Consider the following 23496-nt stretch of genomic DNA (forward strand, 5'->3'; position numbering starts at 1 on the left):
TCTAATAAAACTACAAAAGGAATGGAAGATTGTTGATGACAATAGAAAAAAAAGTTGCCAATTATTCTTCTGAAGCTGGAGAATAATCTGCAGAAGAATCTTATACACCACAAGTACAGTGCCATGCAAAAGTATTCACTCCACTTGAACGTTTTTCATTTTTAGTCATGTTTTTAATGGATTTATTTTGTCACAAATAAATCCATTAAGCATACTATAAATTTTGAAAAGTTCAAGATGCACTGATAATTTTCCAAGGCTCTGTAAGCTCCAGAATTATCTGAGTGTGTGGGAAGAGAGACTGCTAATTTTAAACTTTCATAAGCCTGCAAATTTGTCCACTTACTCCACGTCGAGGGGGAGAAGTGGATGTCTATAAATGTTAAAGCAATAGCTTGAGAATGACCTCAAATGAATGCTCACTGGTGCAAAAGGGTGCAGGGATTTTGTGCCTCCCCCAGATAAAGCATCACATAAAGAGCTAGAGCATCTAACAAAACCAAAGGAGGTGGAAAATCCAACTATGCTGCTGGCCTCGGGGTCTTTAGAAGCCCCTATCCTATTATACAAGCACAAAGATCCATCAGATGCCCCAGTGATCTTTCTCATAGTATATAAGAAAGGCAAACAATGATGAGTAATTAGCCCACAGCAAAACAAGACCTGCTTCTTTGTGCATGGCCTTGTGAAGATTATTACTGTATAGATGTAAACATTCTCTTATGTGGCTTTTTTTCATAACACTTTAGTTACAGCATGGCAGAGAACTACAAAGAATCTGAGACAAGTCATGACCTACTTTATACAACACTGTAAAATTATTAAATTCTTTAATTTAGAGTTAGCTAGCTTTAAATGCACCCAGTGTATTAGGAGTCGTTCAGATGCTCTTTACTCGTATAATCAGCTACTGCATAGTACAAAATGCCAACATTTCCCAAATTTGGTGTACCTGAAAGTCCTCAATGTTTTAAACTCAAAATAAACTAAACTTAAGCTGTTCTAGAAATAAGATTGTTTTACCATCTCTACTTCTTTCAAAGGTGTTCATAATTTTTCAAAAGGTTCTGTTTTTTTAATCAGAGACTTCAGAGAACATCTAGATTCACTGAATTTTACTAGTTTGCATCACAAAACAATTCCCAATGTTTTTAATAAAATGTTTTCCAATTCAACTTTTTTGGATTAGATTAGTTTAGGTAACAATTTACATGTCTAAATTTATTCTTACAGATATCTCGCTGGCTGAGTCTTCAAACATGAGCTCCAATGGTTTTCTTACAGGATCCGTCCCATTTTCAAACACCTATAAGAAAAAAAATTGATTAGAGTCCAAATGCACACAAAGCCATAGAGATTTTATGTACTTTAAATATTTACAGAGCTACCTCATTCACTTTCAGAAAACTATTCATTCTTACTATTATTGGTACAGATAATGAGATAGAAATTAATTTTAAAGTATTCTTCAGTCAGAAGGTGAAATCTATCAAGACCTGTTGAGCTGAAGGATGTCCTTTGGTCTTTCTTCTGGAGGCAGTGTCCAGACCCCAGAGGGAAGAGAAGCGGCTACGCCGTTTACTGAAGGTTCGCTGCACAGCCTGGTTTCGCTTCCTGATGCTGCCTTCAGTTCGGGCTGACACCTGTCAAAGTATAGACGCAAGAATGGATATTTGAGACTTAAAATGTTGTAAGTTAGAAGATTATCGTTAAAATACAGCCACACCCACATCAAGTCATAATTTGGGTAATGTCAATAATATCTATAATATCTAGTCATCATAGAACTCACATTTGAGACAAATAATACTGATTAGACATCTGTAAAATGTGGTGGGAAAAAAATTCAATCTAAAAAGGCCAAGCTAGAAACTAACATTCTGATGCCTCACATGATGCGTCATACAACACCAGGGGCCTCATGCATAAAAGAGTGCTCAGTTTTCACACTAAAACTTGGCGCACAAAAAAATTTGGATGTATAAAGCCGTGCGCACGCACATTTTCAGGCCAGCATAAAAGTGTGCGTATATTTACGCAAACTTTGACGCAAAGTTAATTTTTATACATGCCGACTTGTTCGTAAAATATGGCGCCGCACATATTTTGTGCGCACGCACGCTTTATGCATGAGGACCCAGATGCTTAGCTGGCATTTGCAGGAACTACATAGATGTGGAAGAATGATTCTGATAGTGTGGCATCACACTGCTAAAATGTCTTGATGGGAAGAGATATGCAAAAATATATCTTTCTACACACACAAACATGCACAGCTACTATATTTTTCTTATCTATTTTTTTGGGATTGGTGGATCAATATAAATTCTGTAAACGAGGATCTATCCCTCAGGTACTTTCCCACAAACAAGCTTAACACTTTCTGCCCCCATTTCTTTTGGTATCCTATCTTATCTCTTTTTTCTTCTTTCATACAATTCTGCATATTTCTCCTACCTCATAATATCTATTTGTCTCCCATATTACACATTAGATAAATAGCTGCTCACCATAAAAAAAACCTGCCAAACAGATAATTCTTTAAAACAAAGCATATATGCAAAAACATAAAATCTGTAGCTTTTCCTTTATTTCATCTTTTATTTCCATCCTTTTTTATGCTGAAGCAACCTCTTCCATACAGCTTAACTAGGAAGGTTTGATCTATTAGCTTTAAGCTGTGTGTGTCACGAGCGGTGATTAGACAGCACACTGACACAGCTTACAGTAGGCACAGTGTGTACACACACACTCATGCTCTGGTGAAACATAGTGAGTATGAGCTGCTCAGTGGTCAGAACTTGAGTGTGAATTAACCCAGAAATGCCAAGAGCTTTTTGTCTCTGTTCTTGTAGTGGATCACTGAACAGGACTAGGGGGTTATTTCTGATATTGCATTTCTGTTACAAAAAAATATTTTGATAATGGCTACATTATGCAGCTCCTTACTTGTTAATGCAATGTAGGGGTGTTCTATTGAGATTAGGTTCTGAGGAATTTGAAAGTTGTGTCACCATCTTTTTATCTTTTTCATTTTCCCGAACTGATTTTAAGAAGATTAGTTTGAACTCTAACAGATAACATCATCCTACTGAGGAAATGCTTCAAAGTATGCCACCTAACTCTGATGAAGTACAACGAAACAAACATAAAAAGGATTTACCACCGTAATGCTACCCTTGAAATTCATTCTACTCTGTTGGTTATATCAACATTTATTTTTGTCTTTAGGTAAGGTAATCTTTATCTGATCTTTATATAGCAAGCACCAAACAGTGGTACAGCCAGGGGTAAGGGTTATCAGCCAGTCCACCTCAATTCATACTCCCTGTACCTCCAAATTGCCCCTTCCTAATTCCATCTTTGACCCATATACCTTTAACATTTTGTATATAGCTAGTGGGAAGTGAAAGAACCGCAGATAAAACATCACTAACTCCCACACTACATAGAAACTTTTAAAAAACTCATCAACATATCAAGCCTGAATTGTTATAATTGCAGCAGAATATCAAATATTGTTGCCACCTCATGTCAATTAAACATTGTGGACTCTCTCAATTGTCCAAAGGACATACAATTTTATTGATTGGTATTGTCTGAATATGTTGCCAATTCCATAACAGCGTTGGTGCTGATTAAAAAGACAGCACAGGTGAGCTTAAAACACAAAGTCTTGGTCTGGTTGGCGTTTTAAGATTATTTTAATAGAAAGTCATAATCTAAGATTCTGTCTAGTAAAGATTTTGTTGAGTAAACTAAAACCTTTAATATGTTGTAATAAGACAGGATGATAAATGTAATCTCCTTTCCCTTTCAGTTTTACTGACACTGGTGTAGGTCATCTCTTCAAAGATGGCATTTCATTGTGGGAATTCTTGAAGAAGTTCAAATACCAAACATAGCACAAAGGTGATGACCTGGGCTGGGTTGTGTCATAACTTAACACTGTCAACAACCAGAGACGTCATTTCATTTTATTGTGATTTTTATTGGACAGGCCGATTTTAAAAATTCCACAATGGGAGGAAAAGGTTACTTTCAGGTTCTTAGGCTGTTTTGTATTTTTCATTATTTGTGGTCTGTGTTTGCCTTAGTTATTCTTTGTCTTGATCAGATTGGCCTTATTTCCGTTCCGCTTTAGTTCAGTTTGTCCTTAGTTATTTTAGCCAGATTATGTTTATTATTTATTTGTGCTTGGTTTTTGTCTGGGTTAGATTTTATTTCCCAGTTCCCCTGTTTGTGTTTACTCCTAACTCCCTTGTTCCATTTTCTCTTTTTCTCTCCTCACATCTGCAACCTGTTAATCAGCCCGTTTCAGCACTCATTCTCCCAATATCCAAACACTTCTCTTGGTTCCTCTCATTATTCTCTTCCATTCTTTGTACTACCTGGTCCCTGTTTATTTCAAGTAAGTTTTTGTTTCTATTATTTTTGTCATTGAATTATTCAACTTCATGCACCGCCTGTGCCTGCTCCGAAATTGTGGGTCAAATCAACATCAACATCATGACATTTACATGGGTTTCAAAAAAATGTTTGCAAATAAAAATCTGAAAAGTAAATTTGTTTTCAACTACCATTAAGCTACACTCCAGAGAAAACAGCAAACAAGTGGATGAAGGAAAACTGTTCAGCTTTCTACAAAAGTAGAATATTTTAAGTGTTAAAAAGAAGATAGACATTTCACATCTCAACAAATATAAACCAATCGCAGATACCAATCTTTTCAGATTGGTATTTGTATTAAAACCAAATACATTTTGTCTTCCACTACCAACTATGCACCACATGTTTGTCTCTTCCACCAAATCCCAACAAAATACATTGAAGATACATTGAACCCTTCAATGTTCCAACACTGAAGGCTGTGTACTGGTTTTAATTTGGCCAATAGATGAAGTTAAGGTCCCAATGTGCAATAAAATAAATTTACACCAGAGGTTTTCAACTCCAGTCTTCAAAGGCCAATGTCCTGCAGCTTTTAGATGTATCCCTTGTCCAACAGACCTGAATGAAATAGCTGAATTACCTCTTCAGTATACAGTCAAGTTTTCCAGAGTCTTGCTAATGATCTCATTATTTGACTCAGCTTTGTTGAAGCAGAGACACGTCTAAAAGTTGCAAGGAGCTGACCAAAGACGACTGGAGTTGTAGACCCCTGACATACACAATCAAAATAATTTTTGTATCATTATAATAATTGCAAAAATAATTATGAACTTTTGCTAATATGTCAAGACAAAAAACTGAAGACACCTGTTGTTCCAGCGTATTTGCTTTATAAATGAAGCAGAAATTTCTTGTTTCAGGTAGGCATATGTGACAAGACATTTACAGCAACACAAACACACCCGCTCTCTCCAAGATGATCTCCCATTGAGGGTTGACTGTTTGAAGCCTCAAACAAAATACCTACTTAAACATGTAAGGACACGTGCAATATGTTCAGGAGCTCTAATTTGCTCAAGGAAGAACATTTCTGAACAGCTAGGAGAGGAAAAACCTGGAAATGATTCACCAGACATGGATATTATATGTGAGTGTGTGTGTGTTTGTGTGTATGGACATTTTTTGCCCTACCAGTGCATGGAAGGAAGACACAGAGAAGATGCCAAGGCGACCCATGGCCATTTTGGTGGGACGTGAAGCAAAACCCAGGAGGCGTTTGGGATTTGGAGGTTCACCGCCTTGTAGGCTAGCCAGGTAGCAGCGACAGCGGAAGAGATCTATGTGGAACCGCTCCAAGTTCTGCTCCCACAAAAAAATCTAGCAAACAGAAAAGTTTGGAGTTTAAACAACTGAATGTGTCTGAGAAAGGTAATTATGGATCGTAAGCAAACTTCCTTATCATTACACTAATTTATTTCAAATTTTACTACTAACTAATTAAAAAAAACCCTTGAACAAGCCTGTAGGCTTGCCTGGTGTTACATAGTCACTTGGTCATTGTGGGAGGGGAGTTATGTGGGCGTGCTGAAGCCCCTGCAGCGAGGTATTACTCACCAGCACAGCCCCCACCAGTTGCCGACCTGCAGTGATATGTGCAGAGCATCACAGGGTGGGCCGTGGGAGGTGGAACATGAACACAACACTAGCAGGGCTTCATTTGCATTAGTTTTTTCCGTCATCTGTTTGTTTGGCTTGATATACAAATACTATCTATGATGCCTTTTAATTTTACACAGATTCCTAACCACATTACTACTTTCATAAAACTGGTTAGAAAATACAAGCTTTTCCAAATGTTACACTAAAAACCAAATTTGGTGTAATTGACTACCCTGGGTAACTATTAGCATTGTTTTATGGAGGATAGTCAAACACTTCCATTAAAAAGAACCTTTTTTGCTTGCGTTTTATGTAAAACGTCATCCTTTCAGCCGGCTAAAATCTCAGAAAGTTGTTTTAATCAGTTCTACATTACAGCATTCTGTGTATAATTTAACTGTGCCTCCACACCTGATGGAATGAAAAGAAGGATTTTTTTGAGTGAAAATGAAAAAAAAATCATTAAACACAGAAGCATTAAGGTATGTTTACCACGTGTTTCAGCCTGTGCTTGAGATTTTGAATGATGCCACAGGCACATTCATATATATATCAAAACATCTGTGGTTCCACATGCTTCTAAAGAAGATTTTTTTCTGATTGACACGCTACAGAGAAGGTGATTTAGTGTCACACTCAGTGATATACTAAAAGTTGAAGGATGTGCTTTCACAGATTAAAATACGATTCCTTTAAAACACATGATATCCCAAGCATTCATGTAACATGTATGCAAAGTCAGCAAAGTCAGTAGAACCAGGACGAGTTGTATCAGTTTTGCTGTATTGAGAGAGAAGGCGGAAATGCCCTTTTGAAAATAAGATAAGTCTTTGCATCCGGTTGATCTGCTAGATTTCCGTTATAGATAATCACAGTTCTCTGTTCTGTACCTGCTCCAGTATGGTCTTCCTCTTCTTTGCATCAGTTACAGCGGAAAGCTGCATATCTCCCATCTTTTTCATTTTCTCGTCCATGTCAATCTTCTGCTCCAGTTTGCGGATCTCAGTTCGGAGCAGCCTAACGGTGTCCTCCCTGTGGTGCTGTCGGGCAAGAGCTGTAGCACACGCAGAGTGAATCGCCGTGATCCAGTTCTCCAGTTCCGTTTGGCCTGATGTCTGTTAAGAAATGGTAGTATTGATAGGTTTATAGCTTAAAGACCAGCTGGCATATTTTAGAGCAAAAAAATTAACAAATCAAACTAATGAAGGTATGAAATAAAACAAAATCAAAGTTGGGTTTGCATTGTTTGTCCAAGTGAATAAATACGTTTAAAATGGCCTTTTCTGGAAAAAAAAGTCTTTTTAGAGACAAAAGTCAGAACTTTTTTTTCTAACAGCTTTTGCTACACATGATCATTTGACAAATTATATGCAGACTTATTTTCCTGTGCCACTTTGTTAAATTTCCAAGCCAATGCCTCCAGAAATTTCACATCACCACAAAAATGCCCACTTTATGAGGCAAAATGTGAGCTGGAGAATTTTATAATGACCGTTTACCTTCTCAGTGGCCTTTGAATTATCCAACTCTTGTAAGGTTAAGGCAAACGTAACAAATTACTTTTCATTAACTTTTGAATTGACACTCAGCTCTTTTGTGTTTACATTTCCTCTTGGCTTGTTGTTAAAATTTTCACAAATGATTTATAGAATATATTAAAGCACACAACAGATAGCGATATGAATGAATGTTCAAGTTACAAAATTGGTTTAACAGACAACGTTATCAATTTAATCTTATCGCGCTTTCCCCAATTGCTTATTGTCTCTATGAGGAAATTTCATGAATATAAATAGACACATTTCAATATTTGCAATAGTCACTGCTGTGGATCACTGTCACAGTGTGACAATGTGGCCTTTAAACATGTCAGACATAAAACAAGCGCATGGACACGGAACTGTCATTTCTCCATACATAGCTAAAGGTCACGTATTTAAGTGTCAGACACATAGCCTACACATCCCCAGAGAAAATCTAATATTTCATGGCTATCCGTCTGCGCTCCTTCTGGTTTTTAAATTTGTCGTGTTTTCTCTGGACAATTATATTGATAATCCCTTAGACAGCAAAATGTCACTTGGAAGTTGTTCTTTCTAGTGGATTTTCTCACCTGGAATAAAAATGCATCCCCCATTGAGTTGCTAAGGCAGAAGACATAGTCTTTCTTGGGATGTTCGGGTACGGCCTGCACAATGCTGTTCTCCACCCACAAGGCATGTTTAGCAACGTTGTTATGGTCAATTACCGAGCGACCATCTGATTCATACAGGAAGAGGCTGCAGCCTTGAAGAACAAGAAAAAAAAGAGGGAGGAAAGGAAAACATTGTGATAAGCCCACAAACAAACTTAATTTCTTTTAACCAAAGTACTGTTTACTCATTGATATGAACTTTTAAGCCAAGGTCAGGAAGATAAGCCACATTTGCTTATTTTATAAAATTGATATAAACAGAGGATGCAGGCAGGAATGCAGCTGCAGATTCTGTATCTTATGAATTTTAAAAGGACCAGATTGGATTAGACACAGATCCTGCCGTAAAATTAAATTGTGATGAGGCTGAGCAGAGCTAATGCGCAGCCACAGAGAGCTCTGTGAGTGAGAAAACAGTAAGGGTGACAAACAAGGGCATTGGCTGAGTTTAGTCTGATGTGATTACATTCTAACAGGAGAGAGAGTGTGGAAGATTAAACGAATCAGGGTCATGTTAAGATGCTTTTTCAAGTCTGACGTTATGGCTGCAAGGTTTTCTTCATATAACAATGTTTTTCACCATAAGCAGAAAGAAACATGGCTTTAAAAAGCAGAATGCACTTAAGTGAATGTTACAACCAAAGAAACAGGCCCAGTGGGAATTTCTTATGAGCTGCTTTGGGATAAGGTTAACTTCTTTAGCACTTGTAAGAATACCAGAAAAGGTCTGAAAATAACTGATGATGCTCAAATAGGAGGCTTTAAGAAAATCAAACCCCAACCCATTGATACTCTTTAAAACAAAGTCCATGATAAAGTAAAAAAAAATCTCTAATGATGTTGATATAGTGCTTATGCAGAGTCACACTTTTATATGAGATGATATACAATGCAATATGGTTAAGTTTTGTATTGTACTGTATAATATATAGAATTGAGGCTGAAGTGGAGCATTTTGTGACATTTTTGTTCAAATCTTTCTTCTATTTTAACAAAAAAAATGCTATAACATTGTACCTTTTAGAGACACCCAGTACTGTTTCCACTTGCGCTTTGTTGCGAGTTCCACCTTCATGTTTTTCTTGTGAACCAGGAAGTTCTTCACAGCTAAAGCTCCGGCTTTTCTGACTGTGCCTTGTGCGCAGCCAGTCAACATGTCAGACGGGTAGGCACTGCTGAGAGTACCGCTGCTCTGCTCATCACTTACAGCCGAACTGGCCTCCTCAGGGAAATCTCTGCCCTGATTCGTCTGATGAATGATTGAAAGACAAAGAGATTAGAAATAAAACAAGATTATTAAACAAATTAAAAGGCGTGTAAATACAAAAAAACACAACCAGCTAACCCAGACCTGACTTTCTAACTCCTTCCGGAAATTCTCATATACTCCTCCTCTGCATCCCTCAGCAACTCTTCCGTCTCCTCCACCCGCGCTGCTGCTCCCACTGTCACTCCCATTAAAAACGCTGCTCTCTGTAGCTGAGTAGAGAGAGAACGAGGCCGACATGGCTTTACACCGCCGGGAGATCAGTTCGCCGTCTGCGTCCGTCTCTGTGGCAACGCCATCAATGCCGCTGTCGCCATATTCACTTCCATCTCCCATAGTGCCTGAGATGTCCTGTCCAACAAAAACACAAGGCAAACCCAAAACTTATTTGCTTTGGGATTATAGATGCATGTCCGCTTGAACCATCCGAATACAAACCACTGAATAAAACCGCACTTTCAGTGACCTGAATAACTAATTTGATGGTGAATATATAATTCAAGTTTTCATAACTCAATCTGACAGCTGAAACCATGCATAAATGCTTAGATGTTACTTTTCTGAGTATATACAGTGCACACTGCAAGACACTTGATTACATCACATTTCTGGAGGTTTTCAATGCATAGAAATCCTGCATCAACAGTCACATTCCATAGATTTCATTTTTAAATTACATCTGATTTTCACATTTAAAAATGAGATTCTCATATCTTACTACAAATAATCTGGGGTCTGTTTCTGTTTTTTTGCAATGTTTTGCTCTATTTACATCCAACAACCCTCTGCCCTGTTAGACAATTTAAAATAACCACTTTAATTTATGAAAATCAGCTGAACACATTGCATGGTTAACTATTTCAGTGCTGCCCTCCTGGCGGCTTATTTTTACATCAAAGGCACATATCATGAGATTTCTAAATCTGTGATTTCTTCAGCTGTAGATCATAAAATTCTGTAAAAATGTCTTAGTCAGATGGTTATCTGTCGAATCGATGTGCAAAAGCATTAGAATACTCTTCCAGAAACAAAAAACACACATGCAGAATGTTTACATAAAACAGCAGGAAATGTCTGGTTGTCTTCACAAAGACAAGTATTAAACTGACTGTGGTCCTGACCCTCTGAACTTCCTGAGAAACACTGATACACAAAGTCAATCTGAGTTCATTTCTGAAGAGAAAAAATAAAATGGACTGAAAGAAAGACAAAAAAAGGAAAGGAGACTTAAGAAACAGAATCAAACCTGAGTAGTATGTGCACGACGTCCCTGGAAGGCGGGGCAAGGTGCGGAGGGGATCCCCAGCCCTGACAACCCCTCAGACAGACAGTGAGATCGCCGACAGGGGAGGGTGAATGCTCCATAGCCGCTGCCATCCTCTTCCATTGGAGACATCAACCCATCCTCTGCTTCGGTGTCTCCATTGCATTTGGCTTCTCTGTGGTTTTTAATGTAACGATTCCTCTGACCCCGGAGGCCTGGACTCTGCTGGCTGCACAGATGGTCCAGGGAAGAAGCTCTTTCAGTGGAGCCTATGAAATAAGCAGGTGTTTATTCCAGGTTTGTATACTACGTATATGTGAGTGGACAAGTTGAGATTTAAGGGCATTAAAATTTCTGGTAGCTGCAAAAATGTTCATACCTCTTGTACTTTTTTCTTATTTATATACATTTTGAAAAAGCCACAAATTTTGGCAGGGGTTACTATTTCAGACTAATCCAAATTATTGCATGTTTTTGAGGTAGAAGGAAAAGGATAACAGAGTCTTTCCACCCAAGTCCCACAAAAGGCATTAAAGTTCCAAGTCATGTTTAAAGTCAAGACATATAAGTCTCATATCAAGTCAACCTATTAATTTTTCAGGAGAAATTAATAGGTAAGTTGAGATATTTAAAGAGTTTTAATATTTTAAAAGGAATTAAGTCTTAAACAAGTCATTTGACTTTTACTGTGGCCTTGTGTAAGAAAAGCTTTTGACCTGTATTGCACAGTTGGCCTGTCTGGTGTGTCTTTTGACCTTCATAATGTAATTTGTTCATTAATGTTTTTCATTAAACCTCCGACCACAGATGTATTTAGCTCATCTTTAACATACACAGATTAAGACACTACTTATTAATTAGACTTGGCAGTTGAACTGGGTTTTATTTAGGAGAAACATATTGAAGAAGTTACACCCAAACACATGGCTCACTTGATGAAATTGTATTTTCTTATCTGAACATTCTGTATAATTTTCTTTCCACATCATAATTAAACACTACTTTGTGTTAGGTTATCACATGAAGTCCCAAAAGCAGGGTTCAGGGTTCATTCCTGTATTTGACTTCAGCATTGCAAGCTTGTGTCTTGTGAATCATGATTGCCAAAGTGTGTGTGAGTGTGTGTGCTAGTGTGAATGCACAAAGCCTATACATTATGCTGAGCACTTATGGAAGCCCTTTAAGCCTTCAACAGTTAAGTTAACAGCCACTGCCTGATGTCACGTTGGACTGCTTGAGCTCCTGCAGAGCTCCAGTTAAACTAACAAACCTGTGATTAACTGAACTGTTGCAAGTGATGGATAGCAACGGACCTTTAATCAGCACAGTGTCTCAAATCATTTTTCCCTCTCAGCCAGTGCCTATGATTTTCTCACCCCCTTCCCCTCTCATTGCCTGCATTCTGAAGGCAATCAATCTCTTCTGCTTACATCGTTTAAGAAATACTTTTATGATTAATTCTGGGAAAATATATGCATATCTAACTAAATATTACCTACACATGAGAAAATGGAGGCTGAAAATGAAAGTATAACATTTGGTGTTAGTGTGCAAGGAAACAGGACTGGACAGTGATAGAATACATGCAAAAAGCAGTGTTTTATGTCCATGTTTTCTTTGTTCTTACCTGAACTCCCTCTGAGACGCGTGAACTGCTCCTCCTCCTCTTCCTCTCCTCCGTCGATTATGTCTTCTGTGCTGGTAAGATTTTCCTGGCTCAGGTCGGACATAGAGAACTCCAGGCTGTCTTCTCTCCACATGTCTGCTGACTTTGATCGCTTCTTTTTAAAAGTTCCTCCATCTCTGGTACCTTCAGTCATTCTTTGGAGGTATCTTTCTTCCCCAGGAACATTTCCTTCCCCCATAGAATCCTCTGCTCCATCCTGAGCAATAGTGTCTGCCTCTGAGGTCTCAGGAGTTGGCGTGGCCAAGGCCTCGTCCTCATGTTGATAGGAGTCTGGCCTCATTGTCATTGAGATGCGTTGTGTCCAGTGAGGGTTGATGCCAAACTCTCCCAGCTCATCTGTGCCATTGAAAAGTTCCAGTCCACTCTCAGCTAAGGACTGTGGGATACTTGGTGTGCTGGAGGAGCGAGTGGAGGTCTCTGAGTTTCTGTACTCCTGTTTCACAGTCGAAGAGAGCCTTTGCCGGCGAGTGACCGACTTCTTGTTGGTGAGGCGGAGTGAACGGGATGTTTGTTTACGAGAAAGGTGTACCGTTTCATTGCCGTACACACTGCTGTCTCCGTTCTGACTCTCCACGTTTCCCATGATTTAACTGGACAGAAAGGAGAAAACCACAGAAAGACAAAGCCTTAACTTTCTTCTGATTTAGCCTGAATAAAGCCTAGGAAAAAACCACATTTAAGTACACCTCTTCCAGTTTTGTTTTGAAAACAGAGGTGGGAGGCCAGCTCAGATCTTATAGTTAGATTGACTTGACTTGATTTGAGACTTGTGTCCAGTGAGGGTACACACTGGAAAAACCTTCTGAAATGTATGTAGTGATCTTTTGATGGCCATTAGCCACCAATGTTGTTCTGTGCTAATGCTGCTTTACATCTGGAAGGCACTTATAGCAGTTGGATTGGTTCTTTTCTGACATGAGTCTCTCTGTAATAGCTAACTGATACTCTTCTGTATATGATTCTCAGATTTATGCAAATTTTAAAACATTTGCTTGGATGGCTACTTAAATGAGATAAAAGACTAGTTGTGTGAGTACCTTTTTCATTTTTCAGTGAAACAGAAACAATTACTTGAAATAGACTGGAACAACATGCAAAGCCTCATTTAAACATTCACAAATATTTCAGAATGCTCTTGTCAACAACAAGCAAAATGATAAAATTTCTGTTTTATATTCTGATTGTTACAAGAGCTCCTTCCTTCCTGTCCGTAGCAATCACTAGCCTCAACAACTTTTTGAAGAAATTTGTATGAGTTCCTACAATATTTCTTTTGGGATTAGCAAAGCAAAGTGCTCTTGAATTCAAACAAAATTTTAAAAATATCTGTGTGCACATGGCAAGCAGTTAAATGTTAGGAACCAGTATATCTATCTAATCTTTAAACTACACATTTTGTTTCTCACTCTCTCCATTCTCATAATAAAAACATTGTTTTCTGCCAAAGGCTGACAACTTTGAATCAAGCCTTACAGGCTGTGACAACAAAGCTGGTGAATAACCTATTGCCACAACTGCATGAGTTTGATTCCCTGTATTATTTTAAAAAAAAACAATCACAGATCTATCTATTTAGTCTGACATTTGCCTGAAGTTTATACTGCCAGTAGCAATGTTTTTATATCAATCATCTCATGGGTGTTTCTCTATTTTTTTAAATCTCTTCTTTGCTTTAAAGTCTCTGTTTTTTTAACGTTTTAACCTCTGTGAGTTTAATATTTTATTTATGGACTCTAAAAATACAGTTAGACACATTCAAGAATTTAAACATAATCTTCAAGAGCTCTTGAAGCTCTGAATTGCTCTATCTCTATCATGTGTATAACGTACTACTGTGACAATCTAAACTCCTTTACTGGGAAAAAAAGTCAAACATGAGATGTGCCTGTGCTTGCTCTATTTAACTTTTTTTGTGCTTTAAACAAATCCAAAGATTTGTTTGATCCTTTTAAATCATACATTCATAATTTTATTCTGAAATTGCCCTCCATAAATAAAAATCTTTAGACAGAAAAAAAGAAAATAAAGACAACCCCGCTATGAATAAAAAAGAAAGACATTTCCAGGAAAACACATCCATAAAGATCTGGGTACACTAGTGTGCCAGACCCTTCCGATGTTCAAAAACTAAGCAAAAAAAAACTGATAAGGATTTTGAAAGGACAATGTTGTTGATTTCTTTTTTAATTTTACAAACATAGTAATATAGTATGTCAAGTACTTAACTAATTTCTTGTAAGGTGTATATATTACAAACCCATAATAGTTGTTAACTACAAAAAGGTCAAGAGTTTATGGTGACTATACACAAAAACAGCATTCACCAAGGGCAAGTACAATTTCATAACCTGCTTAATAATTTAACTTTAAACATCATGAGCTGTTTCCATGCTTTGCATACTTTAACTGTCATTCAAATAAGACGGGGGATCAAGTACATCCATAGATGAGGTGGAAAGTCCCCTGCAGCTTTTTAAGCCATATGTTATCAGATACTACCAGCTGATTTGGTTACTATGGCAGGCATGGAAAACTGCACAGAAGAATCCAACACTAATAGAGATCTAAAGAGAATGTTAACCAAAAATGTGTTGCTTTCACATTTTTTGTGGCAAGAATTTATTTATACTGTTTTTGTATGGAAAATCTTGATTTTATTTTATTTGAATTTATGTAAAATAACAATAAAAAAGTCTAACTACAAGTGAACAAAGCAGGTTTTAGGGCATATTTTGTTGATAGTAGGAGAATCTTTGTGCTTCCATAGGCTTAAGGCTTAATGCTATTTAATGCTATTGAGGCTCAAGTAGTTGCTGTATCAGCTGCTGTCAGATCAGTTTGTACTCTGTGAATCACACATTGTCAAACCCACGCCATTAGTCTCTTAGCTGTGACGAGAGAGAGAGGGAGACTAAAAATTTTAAACAATATTTTTTTTTGTTTTTGAGCTGGAAAACCTTCTATGCAAGTTTCTTCATAAAAGTGTGAAATCTATGAAGCAACAAAAGATACTTGTATTCACCTCTGTTTCAGGAACCGGATCACCATCTTCCCATCATTACTGGGATTTGATCTTCCGCCGATAACATGGTCTAAACAGGCTCAAATGCTGGAAACACTTTGCCCTAAAAAAAAACAAGAGCAGATAGAGGCATTTCAGCTTCAGACAAAAGATAGTAAGCAAAAAGGACTTCCAATACTAAGAAACAAAGAATCTTCAAGAAACCCTCTTCTGAAAAAGTTGTTCACCACTTGGAAAAGTTTCCGTGGACTGGTGACAGAAAATTGGAAACTTTTTGCATGCTGTGTATCCTTTTACATCTGCTTAAAAACTAACACAGAACTAAAAATAACAGCATAATACCAGAAGTTCAAACAAGAGACCTAATGTGACAGTCTTGGGTTGCTGTTATGATTCAGGACCTGGAGGATTTCATGTATGTGGACATCAATTCATTACTTTAAATTCAACCGCAAAAGGGTTATTAAGTGGGCAGTGATTGAAAGCACACCAGCAAGTCCACCTCTAAATGGCTCAAAGGAAAAAAAATCTAAATAAAGGATTTGGATTGATCTAGGCAAGTCCAGACATATATCAATACACATACAATTTTATTTAAACCAAATTGTCATTTGAGAATTGCAGTTTGTTCTTTCCCATGCTTTTGTTTGACGTTAATGTGTTTAATGATCTAAAAGATGTCATTAGAAAATAGAAAATATGTAAAAGTAATATATAAAAGGGCAGATACATTTTCACGTCAAAGGAAATTAAATTATGAAATCCAACTAATTGTCTCAATAAGACAGATTATTAGAAGAGAACCAACAAAGACCAAAGCTGAAAATGAAAAGCAAACTTCAAAGCTGACGTGTTCATTTACACACCTAAAATTTCTTTGAGATCTACCCTCACACTCTTGCGACCACAAACCAAGCAGGCATGCACAGACATAAAACATTTTGGGAAAAGACCCCTTTGTATCCGAGCTGACAAAGAAAAATTTTCACGCTGTTTACTAAATAATACTAATCCTTGCCAAATCTACCTAATTTTCTCTGGTACCAGCCCTTAGCTGCTGGGCTCCAATTTCCATACTGCTGCTCTATGCATTAATGATTGGAGGTCACGAAAGTGTAAGCACAGTTGTTTGAGGGTTGATGTGGACATATAGCCAGTTGGTAGATTAAATATTTTGCTCTTCTAAAAAAGAATTGGCAAATCTTCATAATGGCATCACTCATTTGGATAGTGTAGATGTTCAGGACCTGCTGTGGACTATGCTGTTCTCCAGGGTGCCAAGACAATTATTTGATCTGGCTACAATTCTAAAGGGAAATAAGATAGATATGATAATAGAGAAAAACATATTCTATATGAGATATTAAAAATCTTTATGAGTTTCAAGGCAGATGGTATGCCCTCAGCCCTCAGCTGATGGTCTGCATGACAGCTTCACATGGTGCTTAGGCACTTCAGGCAGATATTTCATCTTCCTTTTTTAAAGAAAAAACAACAATTGTTTTTTTTTTCTATTAGGTCTACAGTGCTGATATAAATATATATTGCCCTTTCCAAATAATTGACTCCAGTTATTAATGTTATAAGTGGGGATTATAGTTTGTAATCAAACATGGTTTATTTATTTGAGACAGAAGTACATTAAATCTCCTTTGTTAGATTTTTGAGAAAATGAGATAATCCACATTATTCCAAATACTCCACCCTTATTGTGAAACATAATGGCGGCATCAGAATGGATGTTTGGGAATACCTTTCTCCAGCAGGGAGAAAGGTATTCCCAAGTTGATATGAGCGTTGATATGAGAGTTGATATGAGAGTTGATAGAAACTTAGATGGAGTTAAATTTAGTGCAGTTTGTGAGAAAACCAGTCTTAAAACTGGAAACTACTTGAGGTTCAGCTTCGGGTAGAACAGCAACCCTAAACATACAAGAGAAGAGAAGAAACTTAGACTGATTAGACTAAATAATATAGTATGTTAGAATGGACTTGTGGAAGTTTGAACCAAACTGAGAATATGTGGCTAGACTTCAAATTATTGTTCACACTCCAGTCCGTACATACACAAAACTGGTAGAGACATATCCTCAAAACACTTGCAGTTACAATCAGGCTCTACAACATGTTGACTCACTTTTCAGATGATTTTTTTGGTCAAATAAAATTCAAAACCTATTAATTTATTTTCTTTCCACTTGACAATTAGATGAGTTTGTGTTGATCTCATGGAATTTTAGGGAAACACTTTGAGGTTGTAAGGTGACAAAATAGTGTATGATGAGCTTGCAAGGCACTGAATGTGTATTTATCTGATTCAGCTTAACCACTGTAGCACATTTCAACCCCGCCTTTGAGAAGTACTTATATAAGCTCAACTTCGACCCTGAGATTTCTTCTCCTCTCACTTTGCCCTTTGTTTCTCATCTCTCTTCTGTTTCATCTGCTCTGATGAAGTCAGCCCACATGCTGTCCACCCACCCTCTGAAAATAGCCGAATTAAATGATGATAATGATTTATGCAAAGACAGATTGTGCTTAGCGGCTGAACAGCTTACAGCTGGAAGTAGACCATTGAACAAATAAAATTGTAGCAAGGGTGTATTTAAGTTTTAGAGCTAGTGATGGTGAAATGGGTTTTTTATCATTGTTGCAAGTTCGTGTAGATAAATCTGGTTTTCAGTCTAGTAAAGGGAAGGCTGAAAAAAAACATACACAGGCCAAAGAAACACAAAAATAAATCAAGTGGAGCCTCACACAGGGGAAATCAAAGTGTTTTCTTTTCTCTGGCTATGTGCAAACTAAAATGTTTCGTCTCTCAGTTGCTCCTCTCCTTATGCCCCGAAGCAAGGTATGGGAAGTGGAGAGGGGGGGTAACAAGGGTAGGTGAAACAATGCTCTAGGCGAATCGCACTAGGGAGGACGATGAGAGAGGGAGGAAATATTGGGATTCAGAACTGAAGATAGAATTTTATCATGGCGAGGTGAGAAGAGAAAGTGGTGCAAGACAAGATGGAGAGATAACAGGAGAAAAACTGGGGGGGTCCTATTGTTTTTGTGGTTTAAGTGGATAAGTAGACATGTGCTCTGTCTGCCTATCCTCAGGCTTAATTGAAGGAGCCGAGACAAAAGGGGAAAGATAATTATTCGCTCTCTTTCTCTCAGCCTCTCATTTCTCGCAGTATATTAACACATGGAGGGAGTGCATCAGCACAATAGCTTGCGCAACAGCAGCCACAGCATCATTATCATGCAGACGTGCTCACTTAGGGACGAGTATGCCAACTGACACACAAGAGAAGACAAAGAAAAGTTGGGAGAACACTTTTTAAAACACACAACTACATGTTTTGTTTAATTTTAAAGTTTATATTTGACTTTTCCTCGCAGATTTTATCAGTAACCAAGTGTTAAAAAGAGACAGAATAATAAAGAAGAAGCAAAGCATCGCACAGAGCAGGCAGGAGGTGTCAGAAAGCACCGCTGTGCCGGAGCTGTCAGGCTCTTATTGCCACAACATGATGGTTTCATTAAAAAATCATCAACACCTATAAGCTTTCACATCTATCACACACCTGAGCACAGACACCCAGGCAAGCAGACTGTGACACGTACGGCGATACAATGCAATGCAACATGCACGTAAGCACCTGCACACAATCCAAGGAGAAATCTGAGCAGGTTTTCCACCTCACACGCACACACTCACTCTTTGGAAAAACGCCAAAAGCTTGTCAGAACAGTCACAGAGCAGGCACACCCTAAACTTCCCCCCCGACGGTCTTTTCATCTCTCCACCTGTCTCTCCCAGCTCCACCCTGACATGACACACATCTCAGCTCTGCAGACTCAAATAGTGTATGCTTGGATGTTCCTCTGTACAACTGTGCATCAATGAGGATAAACAAAACTTGTGTTGTTGCTTTTATTATGAGGCTGTCATGGCACAGACTGCACTATGACGCATCTAATGTAATCAAATCTGTTGTTTTTTCTATTACACAACACTGCAACAAAATCTTGTGTGTACCTGTTAACAAAATATTGTGTTAATATAGGCTTGGCATAAAATTATGGCAAATCTAACCTGGGTGAGACAGTACTGGCTGCTGTGGCTTCCTTGCTTTTGCTGTCATGTGACTTTTGACCTCAGTAACAACAATTGCCTGTTCTTAATCAACTCAGATTGGCAAGTAAAATATAATGTTTTATCAGAGAAATAAAATGAAGGTGAAAGGTTTTTTTGCATTCAAGGAATATTTGTGGAATCTTCAGAGAATTCTTCAAACACTGAGGAAAAAGCTCAGTTTTGCAGTTGAAATGGAAAATTAATCCACTTTTAATAACTCCATCAACTTTCATAATAAGTAGCCAAGTCATTTTTATAGTCTTTACCAAAGACACAACAAAAACAGTTATGTTCACTGTGACTTTTAGCATTGTGAGGAAAGTTTTAGCTATCACAGGCTATCTAAATTTGTTTTTTTGTTTTTTTTTGGATGCTAGCTAAAGCTAATTAATTAATATATTAATTCCCAACTGCTTACTGGCTTGCTTGCACTTTCAAGACATTACAAAGGTTTAAAGCCAAAGTATCCAAATCACTCAAATGTTCCTTCCTACTACTCTTACTTGTTAGAATCCGACTAATGTTTAACCAAAATTAAGAGAAAGATAAAGCTGGTTGTTTGGAAATATTTTTGGTTGCAGCAAACATTTAAATAATCATGCAGTGGAAATTAAAGAACAACCACATCCAATTTTTACTGAGGTAGAGTATTCAAATTATATTTGGCAAGCTAAGCAGCCAACTGTTGTCTGGCTACCTGCCTGACTAATTAACTATTCAACATTAGTATGTTTGACTCCCAGTGTTATTTTATGAAATGCAAAGAAGAAGAAAAATACAACATTCCATGCAAAGAGAACATTTGCTTGGAAACCACTCAATAGTTTAACTTATGTTCTGAGGTCCATAATTAGTTGCATTTTAATCAAAAACTATACATCAACAAAAGAAGCGATATTCTTAATTGAAAAACATTTTTTGCTGCTAAATTATAAGACAAATAGACATATGAGCTCAAAAATAAAGATATTTGTTATTTTTAATCTGTTATTCAGGTTATTCAAATATCAGATTTGTGCAAAGTGCTATAATACTCATTCAGCTTTCAAGTGTTTCAGGAATACCAGATTATTCATGTAACGTCTTTGAAAAATAACTTCTTTAGAAATATGAACAGTGGACCCTGACATTAGCGCTGGGTATGTCTTTGCTTGCTGTAACATGTTTTGGATTGAGATAGTATTTTAGGTTTGAAGAGCTTCTGTTACAGGCCAACTCCTTTTTGCACAACTTGCGCACAACATTATTCCCAGTGTCCTATCAGGTAGCTTTTTGAAGAACACATTAACACCTAGTGGGTTTGCGGATGTCGCTTATGTGTCAGATTTACGGGCATACCAGAAATATACAAATACAAATGTGCCAGCTTGAAATTTTTATGTTAAGCATTAACATTCTTAACATGTTAAAATCTATGTAATTAACTAAGAAAAAAAAATCATTTTCTTGAAAGTTTTGCCCTAACATTTTATATCTCTCACAATGTCTTTAGACTTCTTTCTGCAGAATCTTTCTAGATGGAGACAACTAGGCTAAGTTAATATAGTGCGGAATCAGCTATGTGGCAAAATGTTCTAAAAAATATTTCTTTATTTTCCTGAAGTCACCTGTACACAGGTGACTTCCTGGAATAATGCCTGGAATAACGTAAGTTTTCTTTTGAATATAATGAGCGCACTGTGAATGGTGTGTAAATATAGAGCGGTGCTCCAAATAAATAAATAAAGAATAAATAAAAAGAATCAGAGACCTAAGCATGAGCACCTGCCTTTATGTGTATACCTATGTAGAATGTGTGGGTGCATTGTTCATGTTTGTGGAGGAAATGCATTTATCTTGTGCACAGGCAGGGCTCTGAAAACATCCCATTGTAGACATGGGAGACAACGCTCCACTGCACTCCCACAGATCCTCTGAGAGAAAACTGTCTGAGACACAGAATTCCCTGGAAGACAGAGATTAGCTTCTTATTCATCCTTTTGGGATCTGACAAGGCACGCGCCACTACCCCCCACTCTTAGCTTCAATACACACAGAAGGAGACACATACAATGTGCCTTCCAGCACAAGTCCTCTTAAATCAAACCATTTGTTTAAACTGGTGAAAGATAAATGATTATTTACTTCCCTAAAGAGTGCTTTCTCTCTGAACCAAAACATTAAAACAACAAAATTAAGTGGATTGAGATGAGAAGATTGTCATATTTTTCTGGGCCCTTTTATTTGCCATCAACAATCAGAGATATGCTGATGACGAGTTTCTTGAACACCAAGAAACTCGTGTTCTTAGTGTTACACAATACACAAGTATTGCCAAAAAAGTGACAATTTAAGATTAAACAGAATTAAATAGCTGGTAATGCTGCACATAATCTGGAACCCAAAAAGTGCAAAAATCATTTTAGATTTTGGGTCAGTGTGCCAACTCGGGACAAAGTAAGTGAAAAAGAGATGCATTTGAATTAAACTGCCAGTCATTTTATTCTAGTTGGCTCCTCAAGTGTCAGTAACCTCATTAAAGTCTCTCGTTCGCCTCTCTAGCAGCTTACGTTGTACGCTTCTTACCTCAGATTCTAGCTGAGTTTCTCTGCAGCTTGCTGCAGTCTGGGATTACCATATTTTAAGGAAGACGGCTCCTTCCACAAGCCTTTTATTGAGTGAAATGCCAGAGAGAGTCAATGAATGTATGTAGCTTTTAATGTTTAACTCAGTCACAGCTGCAGCAGAGCAGAGCACGAACTACCAGAAGTCCCTGTGAGCATTCCAAGATCCGAAAATCCCTGAAGTTGCTGAAGATGCATATTTTAACACCAGGATCTTACGCACAACAAGGTCAAGGGCAAGATCTGGGAATGTCAGTCTCAACTAAATCTTTGCAGATCTGAATTATTGTACTACACCACTGGAAATCCATCAGCAAGCAGAATTGTAGATGCTAAAATACCATTTGTTGTTGTTAAATATTAATAAATTTTCTCCTGCTTCTACCAGTCCTCAATCAACGAACAATTCCTGATGAAGCACTGATTGCACAGACAATCATTAAAATCAACTGAATATGCATGTTGTAATTTTCCATTGCAAACATAGAAGTGGGAGATATATTGTGTATTCCTAGTAATTATTTCTATTATTTTTATTTATTTATTTCCAGATACTTTAAAGTCGTTTTTGTACTTGTTAACTTTTGAAAGCTTATGTGAAATTTATGATTTAATCTAACCACATAGAGAAGTCACACTTTATATACATTAAGATCAAAAGTCTTCTATATGTACGTTTTACACATGTATGATGTACAACAAATAGTTGTCAAATTCATAAACAAAAATACATCAGGAAAAATGCACATTACATTATCAGCTCTTTATATACATTAAGATCAAAAGTCTTCTATATGTATGACTAAATTGTTTCTGCAGTTCACTTTTAGGTTTTAAAACATTGCAATAGTAATCCTGCTTAACAGGCATCAAAGGAATCTGAAGGCTAATTTTAATGTCCAACACCTCAAGTTAATGATCCAGGTACTAACCGTTCAAATGTGCTGTGGTGGTAAAAAAGTAACTAACTTCATAATAACAAGGCAGTTATGTTGTTTTGGCATATCCACGTGATTTAGGCATAAGATAGATCAATTTTACTTCACCTTGAAGTCCAATGCTGACAGACACAGATGGGAATAGATGCAGCTAAAATGGCAGGTAATACTTCAAATCGGGTCTGTGTGAACTGATGGGGGAGTGAAATAACAGGGCAGCTGAGTGGGTGAGTACGAGGGATGAGCATGTTTGAGCCAAAGGTAGACAGAGGTAGGAGGTTGAAACTGGGGGATGGGATGACAGAGACAAGAGAGTCAAATCAACAGAGGACGGTGCTAAA

At 37.4% G+C, this 23496-nt stretch overlaps 1 protein-coding gene across 1 annotated transcript in view; it reads right to left on the reverse strand.

Annotated features, from left to right (window-relative positions):
- LOC102238061 (T-lymphoma invasion and metastasis-inducing protein 1-like) overlaps positions 1-23496 on the reverse strand; it is a 63257-nt gene that overhangs the window by 29675 nt on the left and 10086 nt on the right. The window contains exons 2-11 of the mRNA XM_023342173.1: positions 15486-15588; positions 12404-13053; positions 10759-11045; positions 9597-9863; positions 9263-9494; positions 8165-8337; positions 6942-7166; positions 5584-5769; positions 1497-1643; positions 1232-1306 (exon numbers count right to left, since the gene is read on the reverse strand). Of these exons, the coding sequence (XP_023197941.1) occupies positions 1232-1306; positions 1497-1643; positions 5584-5769; positions 6942-7166; positions 8165-8337; positions 9263-9494; positions 9597-9863; positions 10759-11045; positions 12404-13046 (2235 nt within the window). The 5' untranslated portion in view covers positions 13047-13053; positions 15486-15588. The remainder of the gene's footprint in view (positions 1-1231; positions 1307-1496; positions 1644-5583; positions 5770-6941; positions 7167-8164; positions 8338-9262; positions 9495-9596; positions 9864-10758; positions 11046-12403; positions 13054-15485; positions 15589-23496) is intronic.

Source organism: Xiphophorus maculatus, chromosome 11 (genome assembly GCF_002775205.1).
Source record: "Xiphophorus maculatus strain JP 163 A chromosome 11, X_maculatus-5.0-male, whole genome shotgun sequence".
Classification (NCBI taxonomy): Eukaryota; Metazoa; Chordata; class Actinopteri; order Cyprinodontiformes; family Poeciliidae; genus Xiphophorus; species Xiphophorus maculatus.